This window comes from Panthera tigris, chromosome C2 (assembly GCF_018350195.1).
Source record: "Panthera tigris isolate Pti1 chromosome C2, P.tigris_Pti1_mat1.1, whole genome shotgun sequence".
Classification (NCBI taxonomy): domain Eukaryota; kingdom Metazoa; phylum Chordata; class Mammalia; order Carnivora; family Felidae; genus Panthera; species Panthera tigris.
Window position 1 is genome coordinate 155,258,785 of NC_056668.1, and position 24,850 is coordinate 155,283,634.

General features: G+C 51.3%; 1 protein-coding gene across 1 annotated transcript in view; it reads right to left on the reverse strand.

The window, feature by feature from the left end:
* Positions 1–5,364: 5,364 nt before the first annotated feature.
* The window catches only part of GLB1 (galactosidase beta 1), an 85,417-nt gene continuing 65,931 nt past the window's right edge, over positions 5,365–24,850 (reverse strand). Inside the window, exons 15-16 of the mRNA XM_042957161.1 lie at positions 23,223–23,477; positions 5,365–5,938 (exon numbers count right to left, since the gene is read on the reverse strand). Of these exons, the coding sequence (XP_042813095.1) occupies positions 5,669–5,938; positions 23,223–23,477 (525 nt within the window). The 3' untranslated portion in view covers positions 5,365–5,668. The remainder of the gene's footprint in view (positions 5,939–23,222; positions 23,478–24,850) is intronic.

The following is a 24,850-nucleotide window of genomic DNA, read 5'->3' on the forward strand; positions in this document are numbered from 1 at the left end:
ACCGTGGGCCGAGCAAGCGCTCCGCTTTGCCCAGGAGGGGCTCGGGCCGGGGCCGAATAGGCCTCCGTTCACGCTCCGGGGGCCCTCGGGCGTGCGGTGGGCTGATGCAAACGCGCACAACTCACCGGGCTACAACCCAGCACGACGTGTCCACGGGAGTTGCTTTTTTACTTAATGGCCACAAATCCTTTGCCATTCCTCCCATCAGGTGGTAGGATCTAAGGTCCCTCCCCTTGAATCTGGGTGTGCCTCCTGAGTCTGGGTCTCCAAGGGCCAGGCAGCTGGCACCGGGTTCTGCTAGAAAGCTTACGCTCTCAGAACCTGCCGCCACGCCGAAGGAGCCAGAGCGGCCACACGCAGGTGCTTCAGGGACAGTCCCGCCTGAGCTCAGACTCCAAGTCATCCCAGCCGGACACGAGGGAAGGAAAGTCCCGATGGTTCCGTACCCGGCAGAGGCCCCACGTATCACAGAACAAAGACAGGCCATCCTCCCGTGCCCGTCCGGACTTCCGACCTGTAGAATCACGTCCAACACGAAATGGCCGCTCTGTGCCATTTACACAAACTCACTGACATGCCTCATACACAACTACAGACGACAACGAAAACAGCCCACGATGAGACACGCCCTTCGGGCCGGGAACGCGATATCCTTCCTCTGTAAAGGCTTTACCGCGCACAGGGCTGGAGGACGGGCCCAGTGTTCCTTGGAGGCCTTGGGAGCTTTCCCACTGGTGGCTGGGGCCCTGCTCAGCTTTTCTCACTTCCTCCTGGTGTGGAGGTGAGTCTCACCCTTTCCGTGAAGAGCTGAGGGTCCACTTGTCCTGGGAGACCCAGAGCTGCTCACGCAGGACAGAGGTGCACGCCCCTGAATCACATCCCGCGTGAACCTGGTGTGCTCGGTGAGGTGCCGTGGGCAGCTGTGTGTCGCTTGCTCACGTTCCCGGTCACCTTGTGGCCCTCGTCACGCCCCGTGGCCACCGGGTAGCGCGGAGCTTCGGCCGCTGCTCTTCGATGGCTGCTGTGGCGGAAGGGGCCCTACTCGGGTTTTGGGAACAAGGGTCTTTTCCATAGGCTGGTGTGGCTTTCCAGGCACTGCCCCTCTCTCCACCCCCCCCTCCCCCAGGGTCATGTTAACGCTGGAGGGTCTTGGGGCGCCTGGGTGGCCCAGTGGGTTAAGCATCTGACTTTGACTCAGGTCACGATCTCATGGTTCGTGAGTTTGAGCCTCACATCGGGCCCTCTGCTGTCGGCAAAGACCCTGCTTCAGATTCCCTGTCCCCCTCTCTCTGCCCCTTTCCTGCTTGCTCTCTCTCTCAAAACTAAATCAACACTAAAAAAAATGAAAAAAAGGTATTAAAAAAATGCTGGAGGGTCTTGACAGATGATGCACCTTCACGCTTTCTGTGGAACCTCCTCGTGCCCCTCGAACCTGTGTCCACGCCTTATCCTAGACTGTCTCCTCCCCTTTGCGCCCTTCAGCCCGGCACAGTGGTTGGTCAGGAGAACCAGGCTGTTGAACTGAACTCAAGGGGACACAGGGAATGGATGGCATGTCCCAGGTGGCATTTCTTCTCCCCCTGTCCCTCAGGTCTCCAGACGACGGCTTACCAGTTCCTGCGGGGGAATGCCACAGGGAAGAATCCAACCAGCGTCGGAATCCAACCCACTTACTACATGGCAAGTCCCGCCTGAGGAGCTTTTAGGTTACTGGATTGGATTTGAAGCCCGTGAGGATTTGAAACCCCACACGCTTCGGAGGTGGGGAAGTTGAAGCTTCTCAGTGAGTCACGTGAGCTCATGCCAGTGCTAAGTGACAGAGCGGGAGCAGGACCCCGCATTTCTGTCGCGGCGCCTGTCCTGTCTCCCCCGGGGACGCAGCGCCTCTGGTTTGGGAGTTCAGAAGACTGAGGCGGGTGGGGGGCCTCCTCGCGTGTGGGAAAGCCCCTCCAGATGAAAGCAGAGCCGCTGTCTGGAGGGAGATCTGTTCTGACTCTTCCTGGGGCGTTTACAAGGCTGCTGGGTGTCCAGTTGACCAACATCATTGCCGGGAGGCTGGAGGCCAAGGGACAGCCCAGAAAGCACTGCTCGGTCAGACCGAGAGCAGGGCCGGGGCTCAAACCCAGAGCCGCCTCCCTCCTGTTGTCGGGATGTTGACTGGACTTTCCTCACAGCCCACGGGTTACTGGTTCACACCAGCCATTTGTTCTACCACAGACCAGACAGAATCCCTCACGTTGACTAAAAAAGTGGTTTCAGAAAATGACTTTCGGGGCCCCTGGCTGGCTCGGTCAGAAGAGCATGCAAGTCTTGATCTTGGGGTCGTGAGTTCGAGCCCCACTTTGGGGGCAGAGATGACTTAAACAGATAAATAAACTTAAAAAAAAAAAAAAGAAAGGAAATAAGTTTTTTTTTTTTTCCTCCTCAGGCAAGGAACAAAGACCACACAAGATCATTTCCTAGCTGTGTCATCTGACAGAAGATACACAGCTTGCTGGGGAAACAAGGGAAAAAACCCAAACTCAGATGAGCGCCAAACAATTTCATCCTCAAGAAACTGGATTTGCTGAGAAATACAGACTGACAGAGACAAAAAGAGAGACACTGAAGAGGGGTGGAGCCAGATGAAGAAGGAGGACAGAGGAAGGGCTGCCAACTCCAGAAAGGACAGCACTCTTCTGCTTCTTCCTTTTTTGCTAGCCTCAAAGACGTCTGAAATTGTCTGGAGTTTCTTAAAAAGTTAAACATGTGACTAAACGTGTAGAGGTTAAATACGTTACCATGTGACTAAACAATTCTACTCGGGGGAAGTGAAAACCTACGACCACGCAAAGAATCGTACACGGATGTTTACACCATCAGTATTCCTGATAGCCCCAAACCAGAAACATTTCAAATGCTCAACCACTGGAATGCCTGTGTGGCTCAGTTGGTTAAGCATTCGACTTCGGCTCAGGTCATGATCTCACGGTTCGTAGGTTCAAGTCCCGCATCGGGCTCTGTGCTGACAGCTCGGAGCCTGGAACCTGCTTCGGATTCTGTGTCTCCCTCTCTCTCTGCCCCTCCCCTGACTGTGCGCGCTCTCGCTCTCTCTCAAAAATAAACAAACATTAAAAAAAATTTAAAACAAGATGTTCTGTACGGTGTACAAATCTGGGGTACATCTAAACCAAGGGTACAAAGGAAAAGGCCACAATGTTCATCTCAAGGATTGAGAATATGGAAGTATTCCAAGACCATTGGTGTTAGGGTTGGGTTAGCACAGGCCTGCTCAGAAAGTCCCAGAATATTAAAATCAGCTTAAAGAGAAATTTAATGTAAAAGGTTTACATGGCAGGTAATAAAGGCACTGCTCTTATTATTTTCAGAGGCAGCAGCCACACACAGAGTTAAGAAATCAGGAGTGCCAGGAGGTACGTATTTTAAAAATGGCATCATAGGGGCGCCTGGGTGGCTCAGTCGGTTGAGCGTCGGACTTCAATTCAGGTCATGATCTCACGGTCTGTGAGTTCGAGCCCCGCCTCGGGCTCTGTGCTGACAGTTCAGAGCCTGGAGCCTGCTTCGGATTCTGTGTCTCCCTCTCTCTGTGCCCCTCCCCCACTCATGCTCTGTCTCCCTCTTTCTCAAAAATAAATGAACATTAAAAAAAAATGGCATCGCAGAAGGTGAAATGAATACCTCCCCAAGGTAGTATGGAGAGCTGGATGGGTGTGCAGAGTCATGGGTGGTACAATTTATGTATCGAATTCTGGTTTTCCGGAACATGACATCCTGGACAAGGGATGTCACAGTGCTGTGGGAGAGATTCTGTCACACTGACAAGACAGAAAGAACACTGGCTTTGGACAGAGACAGACGAGATCGGAATCTGACTCCGCCTCCTGCTTAAGCCTCCAACGTTTTCATGTGTCAGGCGGGCTTATTGCTGCCTACCTGAGCGTGGCTCAGAAGACGGGGCGAACAGAATGGAAGCACACGCTCCCGCGAGGAGATCCCGCTCCACTGCCTGAGCCTTCTGGAGCCTCGACAGGTAGTACCTGCAACAGCGGAGGTGCGACTTACCAACATCCATAATGCTTCACAAGGAACCGTCTCACATTTCTTCCCGAAGCTCCTAAGTGGGCACAGTTCTGGAGTCTCATTTTCTAAGTTGTCGGTAACGAGCAGTGAAAGATAAAGAAATGATGACCTAAGTCTACGCAGCACCTCCTTCGCCCCATGGTGTCCCTCAAACATCAAATGCAGGACATCTACACAAAGATACTGCAGAAAACAATCCTAAAGAAAGTTCTAGGTTCTGTTAGTCTCAACCCAGAGACGCCTCCTGCCAGCTGACTCAGCCGGAGCTGTGATTCTCCCTGGTGAATCCCACATTCGTCACTGGTGTCCACGAGAAGGGTAAAGGACACGATCATGGAGATGTACTGCAGATTAGCATCAGAAGTCTTTCCTTTCTTCCTCCCTTAGCAGATGGCGCATCTTTTCTGTAAAGGATTTAAAACTCGGGTGGGCAAAAGGAAAAAGCGAACTCTTTCTCAAACGCTTACCACCCCGGTATGATCGATGAACGTTTTGGTTTATGCCGTCCCGATTCTTTCCCGGGGGAACATGAGCATGCGTTGGTGTGGGACGTGTGCAGAGGGTGCCTAGAAGCTGGCACCAGGCTACGTGGCTTCAGATCCTGTCTCTACCACCACTTACAGCTGTGTGGCTGGGCAAACCGGGGAAGGTGATGGCACATTCCTTGGTCCTTGTGAGGGACGAGCGCATTAAATATGCTCAGAACCAGACATGGAATAGGTCAAGGGCTCAACCCATGAGAGCTACTGCCCCACGGCAGGACACGCCTGTTCTGTAAGGCCGTGATCTGTGTACGTACACAGCACGCACGCTCATGCGTATGTGTGTCTGTGACGTGTGTTCAGGCCTGTGTTGTGTGCGTACGTGCAATTCTTTTGTCTAAACACACAGAATGGGACCAAACTTAAGGTAATCTGCTTTCTTCACCCACCACACCATGAGAGCGTTTTCATATACGGACCTACGTCCCATTTTCGTGGCTCCGTGATATCCTACTGCGCAGAGGTGCCCTACTATGTACCCTCTCCAGCTGCTGAGGCTTCAGGTCGTTCGCACAATGGTTTTGAGCTGCATTTATGGGCTACCTCGTTGACATCACAGAAACACAAAAGGAAGTCAAATGAGGATCAGAGAAGCAGCAGTCCAGTAGATCAAACCAAGACTATTTTCCATTCCTTTGAACCGCAAGTTAGTGAAGTGGCTTATTCGACCCACTCAAGTCTAGTTATGATTTAAATCAGAACCTATAATTTAATACCTGCTCAACATTAAAAACAGTTAACGTCATTTGAATAAAATTTTATTTAACAAAAAGACAACATGATTCTTTCAAAATAAAAATCAGGAACACCTTTGAAGCTTCCATTTCGACTGTGCGGACTCATTGTGCATGACCGTGTGGCCACCCTCATCACGCGTCCCCTGTGGCCCCTGCCAGCCACCGCGAGGCTGCCCGGAAAACCCCAGGAGAAAACACCCGCACTAAATCTATTTTCCAATAGGACTTTCCAGGGAATATTGGCATTACGCGAGGGATACGTGAGGTATGTGCAAGGCTGAAACTCCAAAGGGTCACAGTGTTTAGCCATCAGACACGGTCCAATCCTGAGTCTCGATCAGACAGGTCTGGCAGGGGATGACTGGAGGTGGGAGTGGCACCGATGAGCGGCCTGTCCACAAACTCCACGGTGCACAGTTCCGGGCCGTTGTCATCACAGGGCGCGCGCTCCAGTTCCAGCACCATGATGGTGTTCGGGGCTGATGTTACCAGGATGTGCCGTGGCACAAACAAAGTCACCTGGGGGCCCCGCCCTGGCCAATATCGGCCAAGGTTAAAGCCATTAATCCACACCTGACCCTGCAGAAACAGAAATATAAGAAAAGTGGTGTAAGAAAGTGGTCCAGGTTCATTTTTCTGCGTGTCGCTGTCCAGTTTTCCCAGCACCGTTTGCTGAAGAGACTGTCTTTATTCCACTGGATATTCTTTCCTGCTTTGTCAAAGATTAGTTGGCCATACGCTTGCGGGTCCATTTCTGGCTTCTCTATCCTGTTCCATTGGTCTGATTGTCTGTTCTTGTGCCTGTACCATACTGTCTTGATGGTTACAGTTTTGTAATAAGCGTCCGACTCTTGATTTTGGCTCAGGTCATGATCTCACGGTTTCGTGAGTTCGAGCCCCATATCGGGCTCTGTGTTGACCCTGCAGAACCTGCTGGGGATTCCTTCTCTCTCTGCCCCTCCCCTGTTCGCACTCAAAATAAATCAACTTAAAAAAATTATTAAAAAGAAAAAGAAGAAGAGGGGCATTTGGGTGTGTCTACAGAGACCCCCTGCATGGGCTAGGGTTTGCTCATAGAGTAGGACTTAACAGTTGGCCGAATAAATGGAACATTCTATCACAGAGGAAGAGAGAGAGGGAAAGAGGGGAGAGCAAGAGAGGGAGAGAGAGGGAGAATGAATGTATGGGAGATGAAGGAGCCACCTTGGAGGAGGTACGGCCGTGGCGTCACCTGCCGAGCCCCGACGCCCCACATGCTGTGGCTGCTCACCTCAAATTACTCCGTTGCCCACTTTGGGGAATTTTCAGCCTCCAGGTGTCCCCTTTATCCTCCCTCTGTCTGAATTTCCTACCCGGGTTCAAATCTCAGTCCTGCTCCTTCCTGGCTGCCCGAGCTCGGGCAGGCGCCGCTCACGCTGGTGACCGGGGACAGTGGGAGGCGGCAGGTGCTGTCTGGCGGTCAGCACGGTGGCTGGCGCCGGGGCCGAGCCCAGGGAGGGACGGCGCTCCTCCCGCTACCGTAAAAAGATCTTGGCTTTCACATGCCTGCAAAAGGAGGCCAGTGATTGAAAACCACCCGTCTGTTGGGTTAAGTCATTTAGAGAAAGGATGACAGTTTTACAGTTCTCAGAATATTTTACTCTTGTTTTCACCGCAGGACGCGCTATCTCGATCCTTCCTACAAGGCATACGCAACGACAGCTTTATCGGATTTTTATCAGGGTAAGATCTGCCGGTGCCTTGTTTTTGCAGTAGTAGAGAAGAGCAGCACTTTACTTTCGAGGCCGAGGAGGAGACGGGTTCAAGGGCAGAGCGGTGGGAGGGCGGTGAGAGCACACGGGCGTCACAATGGGTCCCGGCAGAGGCCACGCCAGCTCCCGGCTGAGTGACGAGGTGGACGACTGGAGGTCCGGTCCATTCTCCCACCCACGGTTTCCTTTCCTGAGAATGCAAGGGACCGCCCCTCACGTCTCTGGTGCCGGACGGGCGTGTCTGCCTGAAAGCCGGGAACGGTTTCCCTGGATGCCCCTTGCCAGCAGGTTCTGGGCTACAGCTGAGGCTGGGCACGTGGAAGGGACTGCTCCTGGGGTGCGATGTCACAGAGACACCGGACTGACGGAACCAGGGGTGCCTGCGGGTGAGCCTGTCCCGTGCCCGGCTCGTCTTCCTAAATGCTGCCCCACAGACCAATAGTGCAGTGGCCTCACTGGGCAACAGTCCCTAAGACCCGCTTGGGAGCTCCCCACAGCACCGCTCGGCAGCAAGGCTTGCTCCCGAGAGCCTGGAGGCGCCGGCCGGACCAGGGGGCAGGGCTGCTCAGTGTGTCTGCCCGTGACTCCCCGGCCCCTCCCGCGACTTCCGCTTTCCTGGCTCATCCCACGCGGGGGTGAGGTCCCGCTCCTCCTAGGAAATAGCGGCCCCACAGACTACACTGTGACACACAGACACAATGCCAGACTGTCGCTCCCAGGTGCTCATCACAGTGGGCATGACTTTGCTGCTTCCTTAATTCTGGACACAGCACAATCTGGTCCGGTTTTTCTTTCCTCCCCCAAATGACCACCTGTGGCCTGTTGTGGGGCCTTCCGCTCCCCTGTGAACTCTGCCTCCTGCCTCACCCAGACGACCCTCCGCTTTCTGGGGGCTGTGCCCTGCATCTTCCGTCTGACTCTGCTTTACACCTTTCGTGGCCTTGGTTAATTCGCAAAAGCTAGGAATTTCTCCAATACAAAATTTCCCTCCACTCTTAGCTCCTAAAAGAATAGGCATTAAATGAAGTTTAAGGTAGTTTGGTTGCCCTTCCCGGAGAGGAATCAAGACCTTGGAAAGAACAGATGGACAATTTGGAAAGAAAAGGCCATAGTCCCACAGCTCGGAAGGACCGCTGTTCAACAGAACTTTCTGCAACGTTACAGTGTTCTGTGCTGCCCAACCCAGCAGCTACGTGCACTCGGCCGCGGCTGTTGAGCGCTTGAAATGGGGTAATGTGAAGGAGGGACCGAGTTTTCATTACTTTCGTTAATTTAAACGTAAACATCACGGCCACGTGTGGCTAGCCGTCTTCTAGACAAAGTCACAACCCACGCGGTCTCAGATTCCTGTAGGCTCCTCACAGGGCCCCCGACTCCCTTTATTAACTCTAGAACCCATGCTCTGCACCACAGCAGAGCGAAAGCCAGAAATCAGACGCTTTTTGTGTGTTCTTGCCTCTGACCTTGACCCACGGCCCCCAGACAGCCTCCTGCCTGCTTCCTCCCCGCCCTGTCTGTGCCACTCACACCCGCACGGGACTCTTCTCCATCACTCGGACACACCAAGCCGGTACCCCCAGTGCGGCCACTGTTCTGGCTGCCTGACAGCTGTTCCCCCAGGCCCCCAACTTTTGGACCACAGAGATCCCAACCCCATCGTCACCTCCTCAGGGAGAAGAGCCGTGGCCACCCATGATACCGGGCCTTCCAGTCCGGGTCACCTACTGCCCCCTCGGTCTCTTCTTTTTATTCTAGTCATTGTCATTATTTGACATGGGTACCATTTGTTTGATTATCGGCTTATCAGCTATTTCCAGCATACATTCTACGAAGGGAAGAAACTTTGTTCGTCTTGTTCGAAGCGAGACTGTCAGCACTCAGCGGTGATACTCAGTATATACCTAGCAGCACTCATTAGGGGAGACTGGCTGATAGTTCTGCCTGAGACCAGATTCAACAACGAGGTGACACGAAGTCCTACTGAAAGGATATTCCATGCCCCTCTGCTCCCAGCTCAAGAGTTTTAGAGACTCTTGGTCACTGGAAGAGAGAGAAAATATTTGCATTTGTTTCTCCTCGATCAGCACTGTGATTTGTTACTCAAAAATTACTCTAAAAGCATCAAGTTTTTAAAAATTCTATGAAAAACTACACGCACTCTGATTACTGTTTTTCTTTAAAAAGTTATGCTGAAATTATTAGGGGCGGGGGGAGAGTACGCACATGTTAGTAAATGTGATGGTAAAAGTAGGCTCATTCTTTTTTTTTTTTTTTAAATGTTTGTTTAAACAGAGACAGAGTGTGAGCAGGGGAGGGGCAGAGACAGAGGGAGACACAGAACCTGTGCTGAGCTGTCAGCACAGAGCCCGACGCGCGGCTCAAACTCATGAACCGTGAGCTCGTGACCTGAGCCAAAGATGCTTGCCTAAGCGACTGAGCCACCAGGTGCCCCAAAAGTAGACTCATTCTTCATACGGCGAGCCCCATCAGGGCCCAGCATTTGCAGAGCGAACCCCAGTGGCTTCTGGGGATTTCTGGGGCTGTCCCAGCTAAAAGAGTTCCATGACAAAGTCTTTCTCTGACCATGGCTTGACCTCTGCTGGACTCCCCCCTCTGCTATTGTCACCAAGGTGATAATCGTTCCCATGAATGTTAGGTTTCCGGAAATGTGTGACCTGCTTCTCTGTTAATCAGACAGATGTGTGTCTGTTTCAAATCCTCTAGACAGACACCATCCTCTCCTAAGAACTTCAAGCAAAATGTCAATGCTGTTTTAAGTCACAGTTTCACATTTTTCGAACTTGCTTGGGAGTTCCTTCGAAATCAGCAAGCTCTGGTTGGACGCTGACTTTGTCCGACTCTGAGAGAAGTTTCTCAAGCTTAGAGGGCTGTCATGACACACAATTAACGAGCGGTTGTGATGCCAACACGGTAGAAAAGAGAGAATTTTTTAAAAAACGGTAAAAGAGTGAGGGGCTTGCTTAGATAAGATGGGAAAGAGACCTCGCACCGCACTTCATGAGGGAAAATTAATGCTCTGTTTCCTTCAGAGCCAAAGGGGTCAGAGCTGATGCAAATCACACCCCCTCACTTCCTCCGCAGTCTTGGGGTAATAAATAACTCTATGGTCTCTGTATTTTATGACAGATCCAACTAGAACTAAAGCCATGGCAATATAAATTAGCATAAAAGATGAATCACTTCTTCCTTTTATCCAGCCCCAGACATGAATTCCTTCCCTTCTCAGCCCCTGAAGTTCTACCATCATCTGACCTTTTTAGGACCTTACCCGACAGTGGGCACCATGCTCTGTCGCATACCTGGACCAGAGCTAAGAACCGGTGTGCAAAAACTGCCTCCCGGCAGCCATCCCACGCACGGCAAACTGCAGGAGACCCCCTTCAAGGCAGAGCGTATTTACTCCTGTGTACACGTAATTCTCACAAGTTTGTCACTACATTTGAATTTAAATATTATGTATTTATATTTTAAAGTAAGCTCTATGCCTGGGGCACCTGGGTGGCTCAGTTGGTTAAGCGTCCGACTTTGGCTCAGGTCATGATCTCACGGTTCATGCGTTCGAACCCCACATCGGGCTCTGTGCTGACAGTTCAGTGCCTGGAGCCTGCTTTGGATTCTGTATCCCTCTCTCTCAAAAATAAATAAACAGTAAAAAAAAAAAAAAAAAAAAAAAAAAAAGTAAAAATAAAATAAAGTAAGCTCTAGGTCCAACATGGGGCTTGAACTCATGACCCCAAGACCAAGAGTTGCATGTGCTCTATGGACTGATAAGCCAGCCGGGTGTCTCGTTTTGTTGCTAAATTAATATATATCGTTTCCAGGCTCACAGGACTTGTGACTAGGAAGCAATGAATTAGGTGGAAACACTACTTTGTAGGGGGTAAAAACAACTGAAAATCAGGCCAAGAGTTAAAAAGCTTATCAGATTCAGAATGAAAGGAGGGTCAAGAGTGCTGAGACCTGTGGCAGGTTGCAGAAATGGCCACAGTTCTGTGCAGCTCCCCCTGTCGAGAGCCAGAATCTGTTCCTTCATTCCTCGAATCCAGCTGGTCTAGTGAATGCCCTGGCCAAAGAACATGGAAGAAGTGACTTGTGAATCCTGACTTGGGCCTTAGGAAGCCTTGCACACTGGAACCAGAAAAGACCCCGAATAGCCAAAGCAATCTTGGCGTCACAATCCTGGACTTCAAGCTGTATTACAAAGCTGTAACCATCAAGACAGTATGGTACAGGCACAAGAACAGACACTCAGATCAATGGAACAGAATAGAGAACCCAGAAATGGACCCACAAACGTATGGCCAACGAATCTTTGACAAAGCAGGAAAGAATATCCAACGGAATAAAGACAGTCTCTTCAGCAAGTGGTGCTGGGAAAACTGGACAGCGACATGCAGAAAAATGAACCTGGACCACTTTCTTACATCATACAGAAAAATAAACTCAAAATGGATGAAAGACCTCAATGTAAGAAAGGAAGCCATCAAAATCCTTGAGGAGAAAGCAGGCAAAAACCTCTCTGATCTTGGCCGCAGCAACTTCTTACTCAACACGTCTCCGGAGGCAAGGGAAACCAAAGCAAAAATGAACTACTGGGACCTCATCAAAACAAAAAGCTTCTGCACAGCGAAGGAAACAATCAGCAGAACTAAAAGGCAACCCAGAGAATGGGAGAAGATATTTGCAAACGACATATCAGATAAAGCGTTAGTATCCAAAATCTACAAAGAACTTATCAAACTCAACACCCAAAAAATAATCCAGTGAAGAAATGGGCAAAAGACAAGAATAGACACTTCTGCAAGGAAGACATCCAGATGGCCAACCGACACATGAAAAAATGCTCAACATCACTCATCATCAGGGAAATAGAAATCAAAACCACAATGAGATACCACCTCACACCTGTCAGAATGGCTAACATGAACAACTCAGGCAACAACAGATGTTGGCGAGGATGCAGAGAAAGAGGCTCTCTTTTGCACTGTTGATGGCAATGCAAACCGGGGCAGTCACTCTGGAAAACAGTCTGGAGCTTCCTCAAAAAACTAAAAACTACCCTACAACCCAGCAACTGCACTACTAGGCATTTATCCAAGGGATACAGGTGTGCTGTTTCGAAGGGACACGTGCACCCCCATGTTTATAGCAGCACTATCGACAACAGCCAAAGTATGGAAGGAGCCCAAGTGTCCATCGATGGATGAATGGAGAAAGAAGATGGGGTATATATATATATACAATGGAGTATTACTTGGCAATCAAAAACAATGAAATCTTGCCATTTGCAACTACGTGGATGGAACTGGAGGGTATTACGCTAAGTGAAATTAGTCACAGAAAGACAAATATCATATGACTTCACTCATATGAGGGCTAAGGGAAGGGAAGCAAAAATAATATAAAAACAAGGAGGGGGACAAAACAGAAGAGACTCTTAAATATGGAGAACAAACAGAGGGTTACTGAGGGGTTGTGGGAGGGGGGGATGGGCTGAATGGGTCAGGGGCACTAAGGAATCTACTCCTGAAATCACTGTTGCACTATATGCTAGCCAACTAGGATGAAAATTAAAAAAATAAATTAAATTAAATGGCAAAAAAGAAGAAGAAGAAGAAGCCTTGCACGCCGGCGTTCTTTCTGGGAACCCTGCCGGTCACTGTATGAACAAGCCTGGAATAGCTTGCCGGACGATGAGAGGGACGTGGCCCGATCTCCTCTGTCACCTCAGTGGACAGGCCGCCAACATCCAGGAGCACGGCCTCCTCGCTGACCGGAAGGGCGTGCAGCCGTGAGCAGAACCGCCCGGCCTGCCCGCGCTCCAAACGGTGAGCTGGAGGAACGGGCTGCTGTCTCAGAGCACTAAGACCCGACGGCTCGTTGCGGCAGGTGCTGCCCACGCGTCGAGACCCTTCAGTAAAGGAAACGGTGCTTACAAACCCAACGTAAAGACGGTGGGTGGATTCCTGCTCGGGTGTTGGGTTCCTCTCACTGACCAGCCGCCGGATGCCGTCAGGGCCGCCTGGTGGTGTCTGTGCCCCGCTGGGCGTCGTTGGACAGACACGGCTAAGGGGGAGGACGCACGGGAGCCCCGGGCACAGTGACACGCGGTGAGCTCGATCGGGCGGCGCCGGTGTGACTTCCCGTGCCCCCCCCCCCCCATCCCCAGCGCTACCCGAACGCCCGAGCCTCATTCTTTCTCCCTGGACCACTTCTCCTTCTCCGGCAGAAGAGCAGACATCAGGGCTGCTGAGGAGGAAGAGGCCTGTTTTGCCTCACGCAGCTCCAGCGCGGGCCACACTGGCGTCCGGACGTGGCTCTCTGGGTCCCCACAAATGCTGAGTGGGACCCGGGAACCTGGGTGTCGCCGGCACACATGTGACGACGACGCCCCCTGGCAGTGTCCGAAGGGGACCGGGATCAGGTCCTGAGGACTGCAGCCTAGAAGCTGAAAGAGAAGCCCCGGGAAGAACAGACGGGGGAAGGAAACGGCGGAGGGCTTTCGGCGCAGAAGTCAGGGGAAGGGTTTCCAAGGAGGGAGTGGTTCCTCGTGTCAGACGTCACCGGCCAGGACGGTAAGACAGACAGGTCCTGAGAAGCATCGGGGGGACATTGCAACGTGGGGGTGCTGCTGGTGTTGGCAAGGACAGCTACAGAGGAGTGTGGGGGCAGAAGGTGGTTCCTCCCCGTGGGGCTCCACTCTGGAGTTCGTTCTACCGACCGGGTCCTTTTCCCCACAGCTCCAAACCTGGGACAGGTACCTCACCCCTGCACTCCCACTACAGGCACTGAATACATACCTTTAACTTGCATTGCAACCCACTTGCGGATTTGCACGGATTTCTGCGTATAGACTCAAGACCGACAGGCCCTCTATAGGATGGCCATTAGGTCTAGAAACATGGAGACCAGTATTCGCACCGAATATAGCTTAGTTGGCTGCTTGGTTGCTTTATTTACTTGCGTACTTACTTACTTACTTGTTTTTACTATGTTCCAGACTTGATGGGCCACTTCCCCTTGGGATGAGGAGACGGTTAGGAACTACTAGAGGCTGAGTATGTCCAAAACAGAGCTTCTGATCCCCGCCCGCCTCCACGCCGCCCTGCTCCAGCCCCCCCACCCCACAGCGTCCCCTCTGTCAGAAATTAACCACGCCCACCCCTCCCACTGCGCAGGCCTGACTCTGGCATCCTCCTTGACTCCTTTCTCTGGAGCACCATGCCCGATCCTTCAGCAAACCTTGCCTTTTCTTTTCTTACAAATCTTGCACTTCTCTGCCCCACCACCCAAGCTCAGCTTAGCTTCCCATCAGGAATTTCTGCATAAGCTTTGCCCGCCTATAATCCAGTCTCACAGAGACATGAGCTTATAAACCAGGCCCATCCTTTCACTCTCTGCTTAGCAGCCACCACTGGAATGAGGAGAAGCCAAATTCACCACCCCCTGACTTGGGGCCACACTCTTCCCCCACACTCTCCCCTGGCTCACAGGATCTTTTTCTCTGGGCCTTTGCACTCGCTGCTCCCTAGCTCTGGAACATTCCTCCTCTGGCTCTTCACATGGATAACTCGGTCTCAGCCTTCAGGTCTCACCCAATGGCCACCTCCTCCTAGAGGCACCTTTCACCACTCCTTTTGTGGTGGTTTAAATATATGTCCATATATATATATATTTTTTTCTTTTTTTTTGAGAGACAGACAGACAGAGGGAGTGCAAGCGGGGGAGGAGCAGAGAGAAGGAGTGAGAGAGAATCCCGAGCAGACTCCGCACCCTCAGCATGGAACCCGACCAGGGCTTGAACTCACGAACTGTGAGATGGTGACCTGAGCCGAAATCAAGAGTTGGTTGCTTAGCTAAGCCACCCAGGTGCCCGTGTCCATACATTCTTAACACTTCTCCCTTCAAAAGGCAGAATCTAATTCCTACCCTCCAATCACGGACTGGACTCAATGACTCTCTTTTCACCAATGGAATGTGATGAAGGCAATGCTATGTGACTTCCAAGGCTAGGTTATAAAAAGGGTAGTTTCTGCCTGGCTCTCTCCCTCTGGGGAAAGCCAGTGCCATGTCATAAGGACACTCCAGCAACCTACAGAGAGGCCTGTGTGGGGAAGAACTAAGGCCTCCTGCCAACGGCCAACATCAACCTGGCAGCCGTGCAAGCCAGCCACCGTGGAAGGGTCCTTCTCAGCCAGTGAGGCCTTCAGGTGACGTGGCCCCGGCTGACAGCTCGACTATAACTTCGTCAGAGACCCTGATCCAAAACCACCAGGCTGAGCCAGTCCCAAATTCCTGACCCACAGAAACTGGGAGAATAATACACGCGGACCACTGTTTAAGCCACTCAATGTTAAGGTAGAATTTGTTACATGGCAATAGGTAACTCTTATGCCACATAAGATAGCAACGTCTTTACTCCCATGCCTTACTTTCCGTCACATCATCATGTTTATTCTCTTCCCAATTGTTACCACTATCTGAAACGATGGCATTTATTCCTTAATTGCCCCTATTTCTACAAAGGTCTCAAGGTGATACCCAAATTCCTTGACACACGAGGCCATGAAACCACCTTTCCAAATGTGCTTCCGACCACTGCCCTCCCGGCTCCTTCTGGGATGGTTTCGACGACGCCACCCAGTTCTCCAGTTCTCTGGACGCCAGATGCTTGTGCAACAACTCAATTATGACACCGTCTACCTAGAGCTGGGTCAGATCCCGCAAGTTCAAAGGGCTCAGACCCACAAGACTGCCTTCACTTCAGATACCAGTTCTAAGTCTGGGGTCACCCATACTTCTGAACTACCAGCTCCAAATTGGGGGTCCCCATGACCTCCTCCTCCTCAGGTTCAAGAATTTGCCAGAGTGGTGCACAGAACTCAGAAAGCAGTTTCCTCACGTCTGCCCTCTCCAGGAGCACTTTCTAGCACCTGAATGGGTCCACCAGCCCAGAAGTTCTAGAGTTTTTACAGAGCTCCAGCTCCCAACCCCCACCCCAGAAGTCAGAGGTTGGGCTGTGGAACTCAAAGTTCCAGTCCTTCAATCATTTGGTCTTCCTGGTGACTACGCCCCACCGGTACCAGAAAGACCAAATGATGAGGGTGCTGGAAATTTCAAAAGCAAGATGCAGAAATAATTGAAACCTACGAAGGGATTTTTGTCAGCCCTTTGCTAGAAATTCTTGGACTTTGTGATTTTTTTTTTTTTTTTTTTTTTTTACGTCTTGAGAAAGGGTACATTGGCCTCCAAAAAATAAAAAAGTTACTTTTAGTCAGTATTCTACTTTGATTCTTAGCTTTCAAAGCGTAGTTCTGGTTGAGGAAAGCGGGACATTATCCCCACCCTTCTCATCATCGTGCTGTTATGCACCCGGCCTCCCGCGAGTGGCTGAACCGCGCAGGAAGGCTGCAGCGGGTGTCGGTAGGAGACTCGTGCACACCATAGGAAGGGGAGACCGACTGCCCGGATCCAGTGCGCTGGCAGAACATGGCATCGGGATGGCACACAGTGACACGGCCGAGGCGCTGAAGAGCACTGCCCATCGGAGGGAGCCTGTGGTCAGATAAGACTTCTGTGCAGACAAAACACTGGCCTGAGTCTCTCGGGCGCAGCAAAACACGCCTGACTGCTTCCCACTGAAATCCCAGTTTGATGCTTGGGCACTTAACCAGAAAGCCACATCCAAATCAGAAGTGAGTTTCTGAATCTCGTGAATCAGCCTTATCAGTGACTTCGTTCACTAAATCAAGGCAGTTTCTTTACAGCAACCGAAGAGCACAGGCCCAGAGGCCGAACAGGGCCTCTCCAGTCGGGGAGGGTCCAGGAGGGTTAGTGTATCCAGAGGCAGGGGCTTAGGAGTGGCTCGGGCTCTGGTGTCATTCGGCTCCCCTCCCCCACCCTCACATCTGCCCATCCTCCCCCAAGTCAGACCTCAGTGCCCCATGGGGGGGTGGGCTCTGTTTGTTCCGCATCGCGGATCGCTCAGAACCTCAGGGGCTGGCCTGGGAGCGTCCTCAGTAACAGGGGCCACTGCGCACGCCGGGAAGTATCAGAAAGCAGCATGCTCTGTTTTATGGGCATGTCCTCTGACCGTTGGACCCACACAACCCAGGTCCCCAATTCTGTGGATGGACCTTCTTGCCTGCTTTACCGAGATGTCCCTCACATACAATCCACTCACGTCAACTGCACAGCTTGGCGGCTGTGCGACCGTCCCCACAGTCAACGTTAGAGTATTTTCATCCCTCCAAAAGGAAACCCCGTACTCTTTAGCATCACTGCCCATCCCTCCCCCCACCCCCACCCCCGCCTCTCCCTCGCCCTCCTCTAGGCAACCACGGATTCTCTGTCTGCACACCTGCCTATTCTGGACGTGCCACATAAATGGAATCTGCCATATGCATGGTTTGCGATTGGCTTCTTCCATTTAACACGCCTTCAGGGTCCCCCCCGCGTTGTAACATACATGACTGCTTCATTTCTTTTTCCTGTCGGATAATCTTCCATTGTTCCATATGTAACAAACATCTCGTCTATTCATTCATCGGTGGATGGACATCTGGGCTTTCCCACCTTCTGGTCGATTCTGGATAATTCTGGAGGGTGCTGCTGTGAACAGCTGTGTACTCGTTTTTGAGAGGACGTGTGCATTAGATGGGCTTGTGGGGTTCCAGACCTTCTGACGCATTTGTAAATACCGTATGTATATACACCTTCCAAACACGAAGGCGTAGAACGTCCACACGTGAAGAGCCCACGTGTACAGGCTCAGCACAAGCTCCTCGCAGCCCTTCCAGATCCTGTACAACGCCACCTGCCTTTCCATGCGGGCCTGCGAGTCAGACCTGGGGCTCAGGGAGCTGTTCCGTCACCTACTTGTGCTCCTCGCGCAAGATCCTTAGCTCTCCTGACCTGCTCGTCTACAAGTTAGAGGTAATGACAGGACATCCCACCACACCTGCTCTTTTTCTTTTTTTAACGTTTTTAATTTTTTTGAGAGAGAGAGAGAGAGAGCGTAAGTGGGGGAGGGGCAGAGAGCGAGCGGGACAGAGGCTCTGAAGCAGGCTCTGTGCTGACAGCAGAGAGCCCAGTGTGGGGCTCGAACTCACGAACCATGAGATCGTGGCCGGAGCCGGGCGCCTAACCGACTGAGCCCCCCAGGCGCCCCTACACCTGCTCTTGACGATTCCATAGGCAGTGCCTCTAAAATGTTGAGCTCAACGCCTGGGTCAGGCACTCTTGGGTGTGACACCTTCATGACCTGGCCAAAGTGAACCCCCTCTGCCCACCAAAACGATCTCATGCTTTTCCATTTCTTTGCCTTTGCATCTACCACGCTCCTGCTTGAAATCTCCCCCTCCGCCACCCCCACAGAACTCCCTCTGGCTCTGGCGACGTGCCATCCATCTGTCGGATCGGCCTCCACCCGAGCCACCCAGCCCTTCTGAACATTCCTGTAAACGGACACGTTCTCTTTCTGCTAAGCACCTCCCGGAAGTTCTTTCTCTTAAAGCACTAAACTGGTGAGCAATGGTGTGCTTCTCATCTGCCTTGGCCCAGTACCCACGGCGCCCCGCCAAGCCCCCCATCGCCAACATGGCTGCCTGAGGGCCTACACTGTTCCCGTCTGCTCTCTTCCCAGGGGCTCAGCAACACGGGCACCTGTGTACCCTTTCACCTGAGGGCACTTACAGAGCAAGCAGGCCCCGGGAGGTGGGCAGGATGGTGAATAAGCTGAGCACCTTTTACAAAACGCCCCTCCTGAAGCTTGTGACCCTGTGGGTGAAACCGAGGTGCCAGCCTCAGTGTGACAAGTCTGGGTGGGGCACAAGGAGGGGGCTCAGAGGAGGGCGGGGCTGGTCCTTTCCTGGACTAAGGGTCTAAGAAGCTTTCTCAGAGGGGTTAATGCCAGTCTTGACAGATGAGTATGTGATGGCAGGGTGGGCCGTGCGAGGGAGTGAAAAAGCCTGAACAAAGGAGATATATGACACATCAGGACACTGAGAGGGAAAAGGGGACAAGGAAGGAGGGAGAAAAGGAGGGAGCAAGGGAGGACGAACAAGCCTACTGGCTAAAGTGGGACGACCCAGGGAGGGTTTTACTTTGTGTTTGGGTCCTAGAGCCTCCAGGTGTCACTTCTTGGCCACAACCTGGAAGGTGACAGAGAGACCGAAAGGCTGACAAAACGCAGTATGAGGAGGTATGAGAACAGGATCCTGGTCTGGGGGAAGAAGGGAGGGAGGGGATTCAGAGCTTAGACTTCCTCCTAGGGCCACCGGGCAGGAAGTGAGGGTAGAGGCAGAGAGATAAGTCTGACAGGAAGCTGAGGGAACAAAGGAGTCGCACCTGATAACAGACGAGGAGGGTGAGCGGGTGGGGGAGGAGGAAGGTGGCTTAGGGGAGAAGCGAAGGTTAGAAAGACCAGCTGGGGAAGGGGGAAGAGAGACCAAAGACTGCTGGGCAACGGGGGGCCTCCGGAGGCTGGAGAGAATGTGGGGATCCGGGGCCCTGATGAACGTGCTGGAGAGAACCCCCAGCAGTGCTCAGTCACTGGTGAACGAGCAAAGGTCAATGGTGGACCCACTCAGAGTGGAGGATGAACAAGGAGGTGGAGTGGAAGGTCAAGGGGGCCAGGGATTGATGGCTTTAAAAAAAAGGATAGTGGTGATATCTAGGCTGGATAGGGAAGAACTGTGGCCTTAATGGCGGAGAGTTTCAGGTCATCAAGAAGACCCAAGAGCAGGCTGGGGAGGCTTGAGAGTTCGGAGGACAGAAACACGTAGCAAGAGAGAGGATATCAAAGCTTAAAATTCTGGAGTGCGTTCCCCACGATATACCATACGCCGGGTCATGAAACAAGTCTCAATGAATTTAAGAAGATTGTGAAACCCTCACTACAATTTAATTTGGGAACATTTCCATCACCCCAAAAAGAAACCCAATGTCTACTTGCAGTCACTCTCCATTCCCACCACCATTCCCTGCAGGCAACTAGCAACCTATTTTTGGTCTCTATAGATGTGCCTTTTCTGAACTTTCCATATAAACTGAATCCTACAATAGATGGTCTTTTATACCTGGCTTCTTTTACTTAGCATAATGTTTTTCAGATCCACCCACACTGTAGCTTGTATCAGTAGTCTGTTCTTTTCTACTGTCGAGCACTATTCTTTTGAATGGATATACCACGTTTTATTTACCCATTCACCAGTTGAGGGACACTTGAATTTCCAGTTTGGGCTTATTACGAATTATGCTGCTCTGAATATTTTCATATAAGTCTTTGGGTAGACATAGGCTTTCATTTCTCTTGGGCACATACCTAGAAGTGGAACTCCTCAGTCCTATGGTAATTCTGCACAGGGGAGGGGCAGGGAGAGAGAATCCCAAGAAGGCTCCGCGCTATTAGCGTAGGGCCCGACATGGGGCTCAGTCTCACAACCGTGAGATCGTGACCTGAGCCAATATCAAGAGTCAGATGCTTCACCAACCGAACCATCCAGGTGCCCCTGATTTGTACTTTTCTCATGATTAATGGTGTTGAGCATTATGCATCTTTTCATGTACTTATCAACCATTTGTATAGCTCCTTTGGCGAAATTTTCAGTTTGTGACTGGGCTGTGTATCTTCTTATTACTGAGTTGTAAGAAGTCTTGATGTGTTCTAGATACGAGTTCTTTGCTAGATACATGATTTGAAAATATTTTCTCCTAGTCTGTAGCTTGGATTTTCATTTCCTTAATGATATCTTTTGAAGAGCAAACATTTTTAATTTTGATGAAATCCAATTTATCCGTTTCCCCCTTTAAGGATCACGCTTTAGGCGTCAAATCTAAAAAAAGTCTTTGCCTAATCCAAGGTCATAAAGACTTTTCTCCATCTTCGAGAAATTTTATAGAGGAATTAAATTAGAAATCCATAAAAATAAGACAAACTAAAAAAAAAACCCCATAAACAAAACATACGGGAATTAAATAACACATTTCTAAATAATCTACCAGTCCAAGAAGAGACAATTAGGTAAATTAGAAAATATTTTAAACAGAATGATGTATTTCCATAAACATTTAAAAAGCAAAAAATATAAGAGGGCATTTCTTAAATGTTGCGCATATCATTTGCCCTCTTCTCTTTCAGCTATTTACATCCTTTTCTTCTCCAGAGTCAAAACTCTCAGCAAGAACGTTTATATTCAAGTATCCAAATTTACGCTCAGGTGTTCGTTTCTTTGCCTTACGCTCCTCAGTAGCATGCGATGCAGCCTGTGGAGGCTTTGCTCCACTGGCATATCCTTCCTGGGGGTCCCACTGAGCTCCTCGTGGCTCAATCCAGCAGAAGAAGAGCTTCTGTCTTCCTCTTACTTGTCCCCTCGGCAACACAAATGCCAGCTCTCCTCCTCACTCTCTGCCCGCCATGTTTGTGCCTCTCTGCTTCCTTCTCCACCCCTTCTCCTTAGAGGACCTCCTCCATCCCACGTCTTCAATGGCCGTCCACACGCAGATGATCTCATGCATATATTCCCAGCCCAGGTCCCTCCTCTGACTTCACCCACAGGGCCCACAGTCCTCCGCCTGCACCTTCGCTCGGCTGTTCTCAAAGGCCTCTGCAACTCAATCTGTCCAAATCCAAACTCATGATCTCCCTCTCCCAGCCCAAGTTTTCTTTGGAAATCTTTTCTTTCAATAGATGGTACCATCTGCCCAGCCACCAGCCTGGAACCTAAGAGGCATCCAGGGTATATCCAATCCATCATTACATCTCATTGATTTACTTTCACATATCTCTCAGATAGTTGATATCCTCTCCATCTTAGCTAACAGCATCCCTGTCTCTCCCTGGGACTACGGTCCAGCCACCTAGATAGCCTCCCCCAAATCCACAGGCACCCTCACTCAACCTGGGGTCAGAGAGGCTCGTCGTATCACAATCATGTCATGGCACTCTCCTGCTTCAAAGGCTCTCATCATAACGACGAGACATTAATGTGGTGTAACTGGTCTATTCCAATTTCATCTCTACCCACTTTCTAGTCTCTTCTCTGAACCACACTCCACCCCCAAACCATGTATTTGGGTCCTTTACTGGTTCCTTGCGCCCCTTATTTCCCCTCTAACCAACCACATGGCCTTTGCACATGCCATCTCTTCTGCCTGCAACACGTTTCCCTCCCCCTTTTGCCATGGCAATTCCCATTTATCCTCCATATCTCTGTCACGCATCACTCCTACAGGGAAGGCTTCCCTGACCTCCCTGACAAGGTCAAACACTCCACTTATTACCAACTCCCATGTTTCTTTTTAGCACCCACTGCAGCTGCTATCTTGCCATCTCATTTGGGTGACTGTATGATTTGGGTTTGTCTCCCCAATTAGAGTGTAAGTTCCATGAGGGCAAGTCCCACAGTTGGTTTTGTTCATTGTTGCACCCTTAGTGCCCGGCACGAAGCTTGGGCACATAGCAGCCACTGAAAAATACTTGTTGAATGCATAACTGAGTCATGGTAAGGTCATCCAGGGTGAAAATGGGACTGAAATGAAGAAGACAACGGCGAAGGAAGACATGTGGATGGCTTCAAAGAATAAAGGTGGGGGGTGACCAGTCAGGAAAGTGGCCAAGGAAGAGGTGAAGATCACAGAGACAACGGTGGGCGCCCCCAGGGTGCAAGGCTGTATGAAAGTGGAGTGTTGTGGGGGTACAGAAGTAGGCATGGACAAAAGAAAAACAAGTTCTCCCAGAGACCCACCCCCTGCCTGGGCCAAATTTCTTCAAGAGAAACAGAAAGTGTCCCTCATAATCAGTATCCGAAGGGCTACGGTTTTTCTTAGGGGAAGCCAGAAAGCCATCACTTGCTAAAGGAAGTTGTCAGTCAGTGACAACGGGGCACACGGTACACATTCCGGCTGGCCATCGAGTCCCCGAAGGTCTGCCAAGGTGCCACTACGGAGGACTGGGTAAACGAACACAGAAAGCTCTCTACTCCCAAACTGTCACACGGCGTCTCATCAGCAGCTCTTTTTGATTCTTTATCAGAAGCCGAAAAGCAGATCTTTGAGGCTCAAACTAAAATACTTTCCATGAAGACACGTACCTTGGTCCATCCAGAAAACTGGATAAAGGTGTCCTGGGGCAAGTCTGGGATCCCGCTGGGAATAGAGAAGTTCCCCGTGTAAAAGGCCGGGAGTGTGTAGTTGGACGAGTGGTGGGCAAAGGCTTTCTCCTGACGGCCATGGTTACGGCCATGCCAGCCTCCCAGATGGCTGCGCACCGCATCCTCGGTGTCCAGCGGGAAGATCATCCAGTCCGTGAGGACGCTGGAACCGAGGGTCAGGTTAGAAATAAGACCCTGAAAAGGAGAAACGGTAATGAGCTGGGGTGGGAAGAAAAAGGCGTCGAGTGTCTCTGTGTCCCTACCCTGAATTCTTAGGGAAAGCAAACTGGGATGTGAAACACCAACAGTAAATGAGACTCAAATGAGGTGCACGCCAAAGTGGCATGTTGCTTGAGGCCAGAGCTTTCGACCCCGTGCCCGCCATGTTGAGTGCTTGGTTCAAAGTCATCGCTGAATGGAAGGGATGATGGAATCTATGGAATGGGAGAACGCATGGAGTCAGGAATGCAGAAGGTGTAGTGGGGGAGGGGGGCAGACCCCGCCCCTTCATATAACCAGGAGCAAGTCTTGGCATTGAGCCCCTCAGCAGCACTCTGGGATGATCCCACCGAGTCCGTTCACCTGCTGTGGAACTCAGTGAGGCGGCGTAAACGAGAATACTTTGATATCTGGGAAAGGCTAGGCACGGAGTGACGATAATGGTGACCCTCAGACCTGCATGCTGGAGTTGCTCTATTTGTCCAGCGGCTTAGCGGGCTGAGGCGTCCCTGGCCCCATCGAGGCCTATGCTCACGGCTTGCCTAGCTTCCTCTTCCCTGCCTTTTATGTGGCGAACTTCTCCATTCCCAGTCAGGTCCCAAATTTCTCCCAGGCCACCTCTCGATACCCAGCCTCCACTGCCCACTTAGTAAACCCAATAAACATTGGCCAGGCAGCCATGTGCCAGGCTCTTTGCTGGGCACTACGGCCAGAGACTACACAAGAATGTCTGTCACTGCAGGGGCCAACGTGGCCTGTGACAGCCAAGCAGGAAGGCCACTAGCCACAGCCTGAGCACAAGGACTTTAACCGGGACATCTCTACTGGAGACAAAGGTGGCCCCTGCACGATCATTCCCTAGGAGTGTAATTGCCCTGCCTCTGAGCCGCATCAGCGGGGTCAGGAAACAGTCCCACACACCTGTTCTGGCCTAGGCCGAGTGATGCCATAAATCTTTCCATGGGGGCCTGCTGTCCTCTAGCAGATGAGGAACTATCTGCAGGGAAGCCTGTATCTCAACATCCTTGCAGCTCGCGGAGCCTCGTGCAGAGCATGAGCCTAACAAATGTTTGCCGAATCATGCTCTGAAAATGTTTTCCAAGGAAAAACGTTTGGGTCGGGGCTAGCCACCCGGACACAGAGGAACCAGCAGGGGTGAGAGGCCACGCACCGAGGGAAAAGCCTTCCTACGCCTCAAGGCTTCATCACGGATGGTCCACACCCAGCAAACGGGGCCGACCAAAGGCTAAGCTGGCTTGGTTGGCCACGAAGCCCCTTTCAAGAGCTAGGTGGGCTTTTTTAAGCAAAGGAAAAGCTTGGTGGAGAGGCTTCCTCCTTCTTTCTACAGG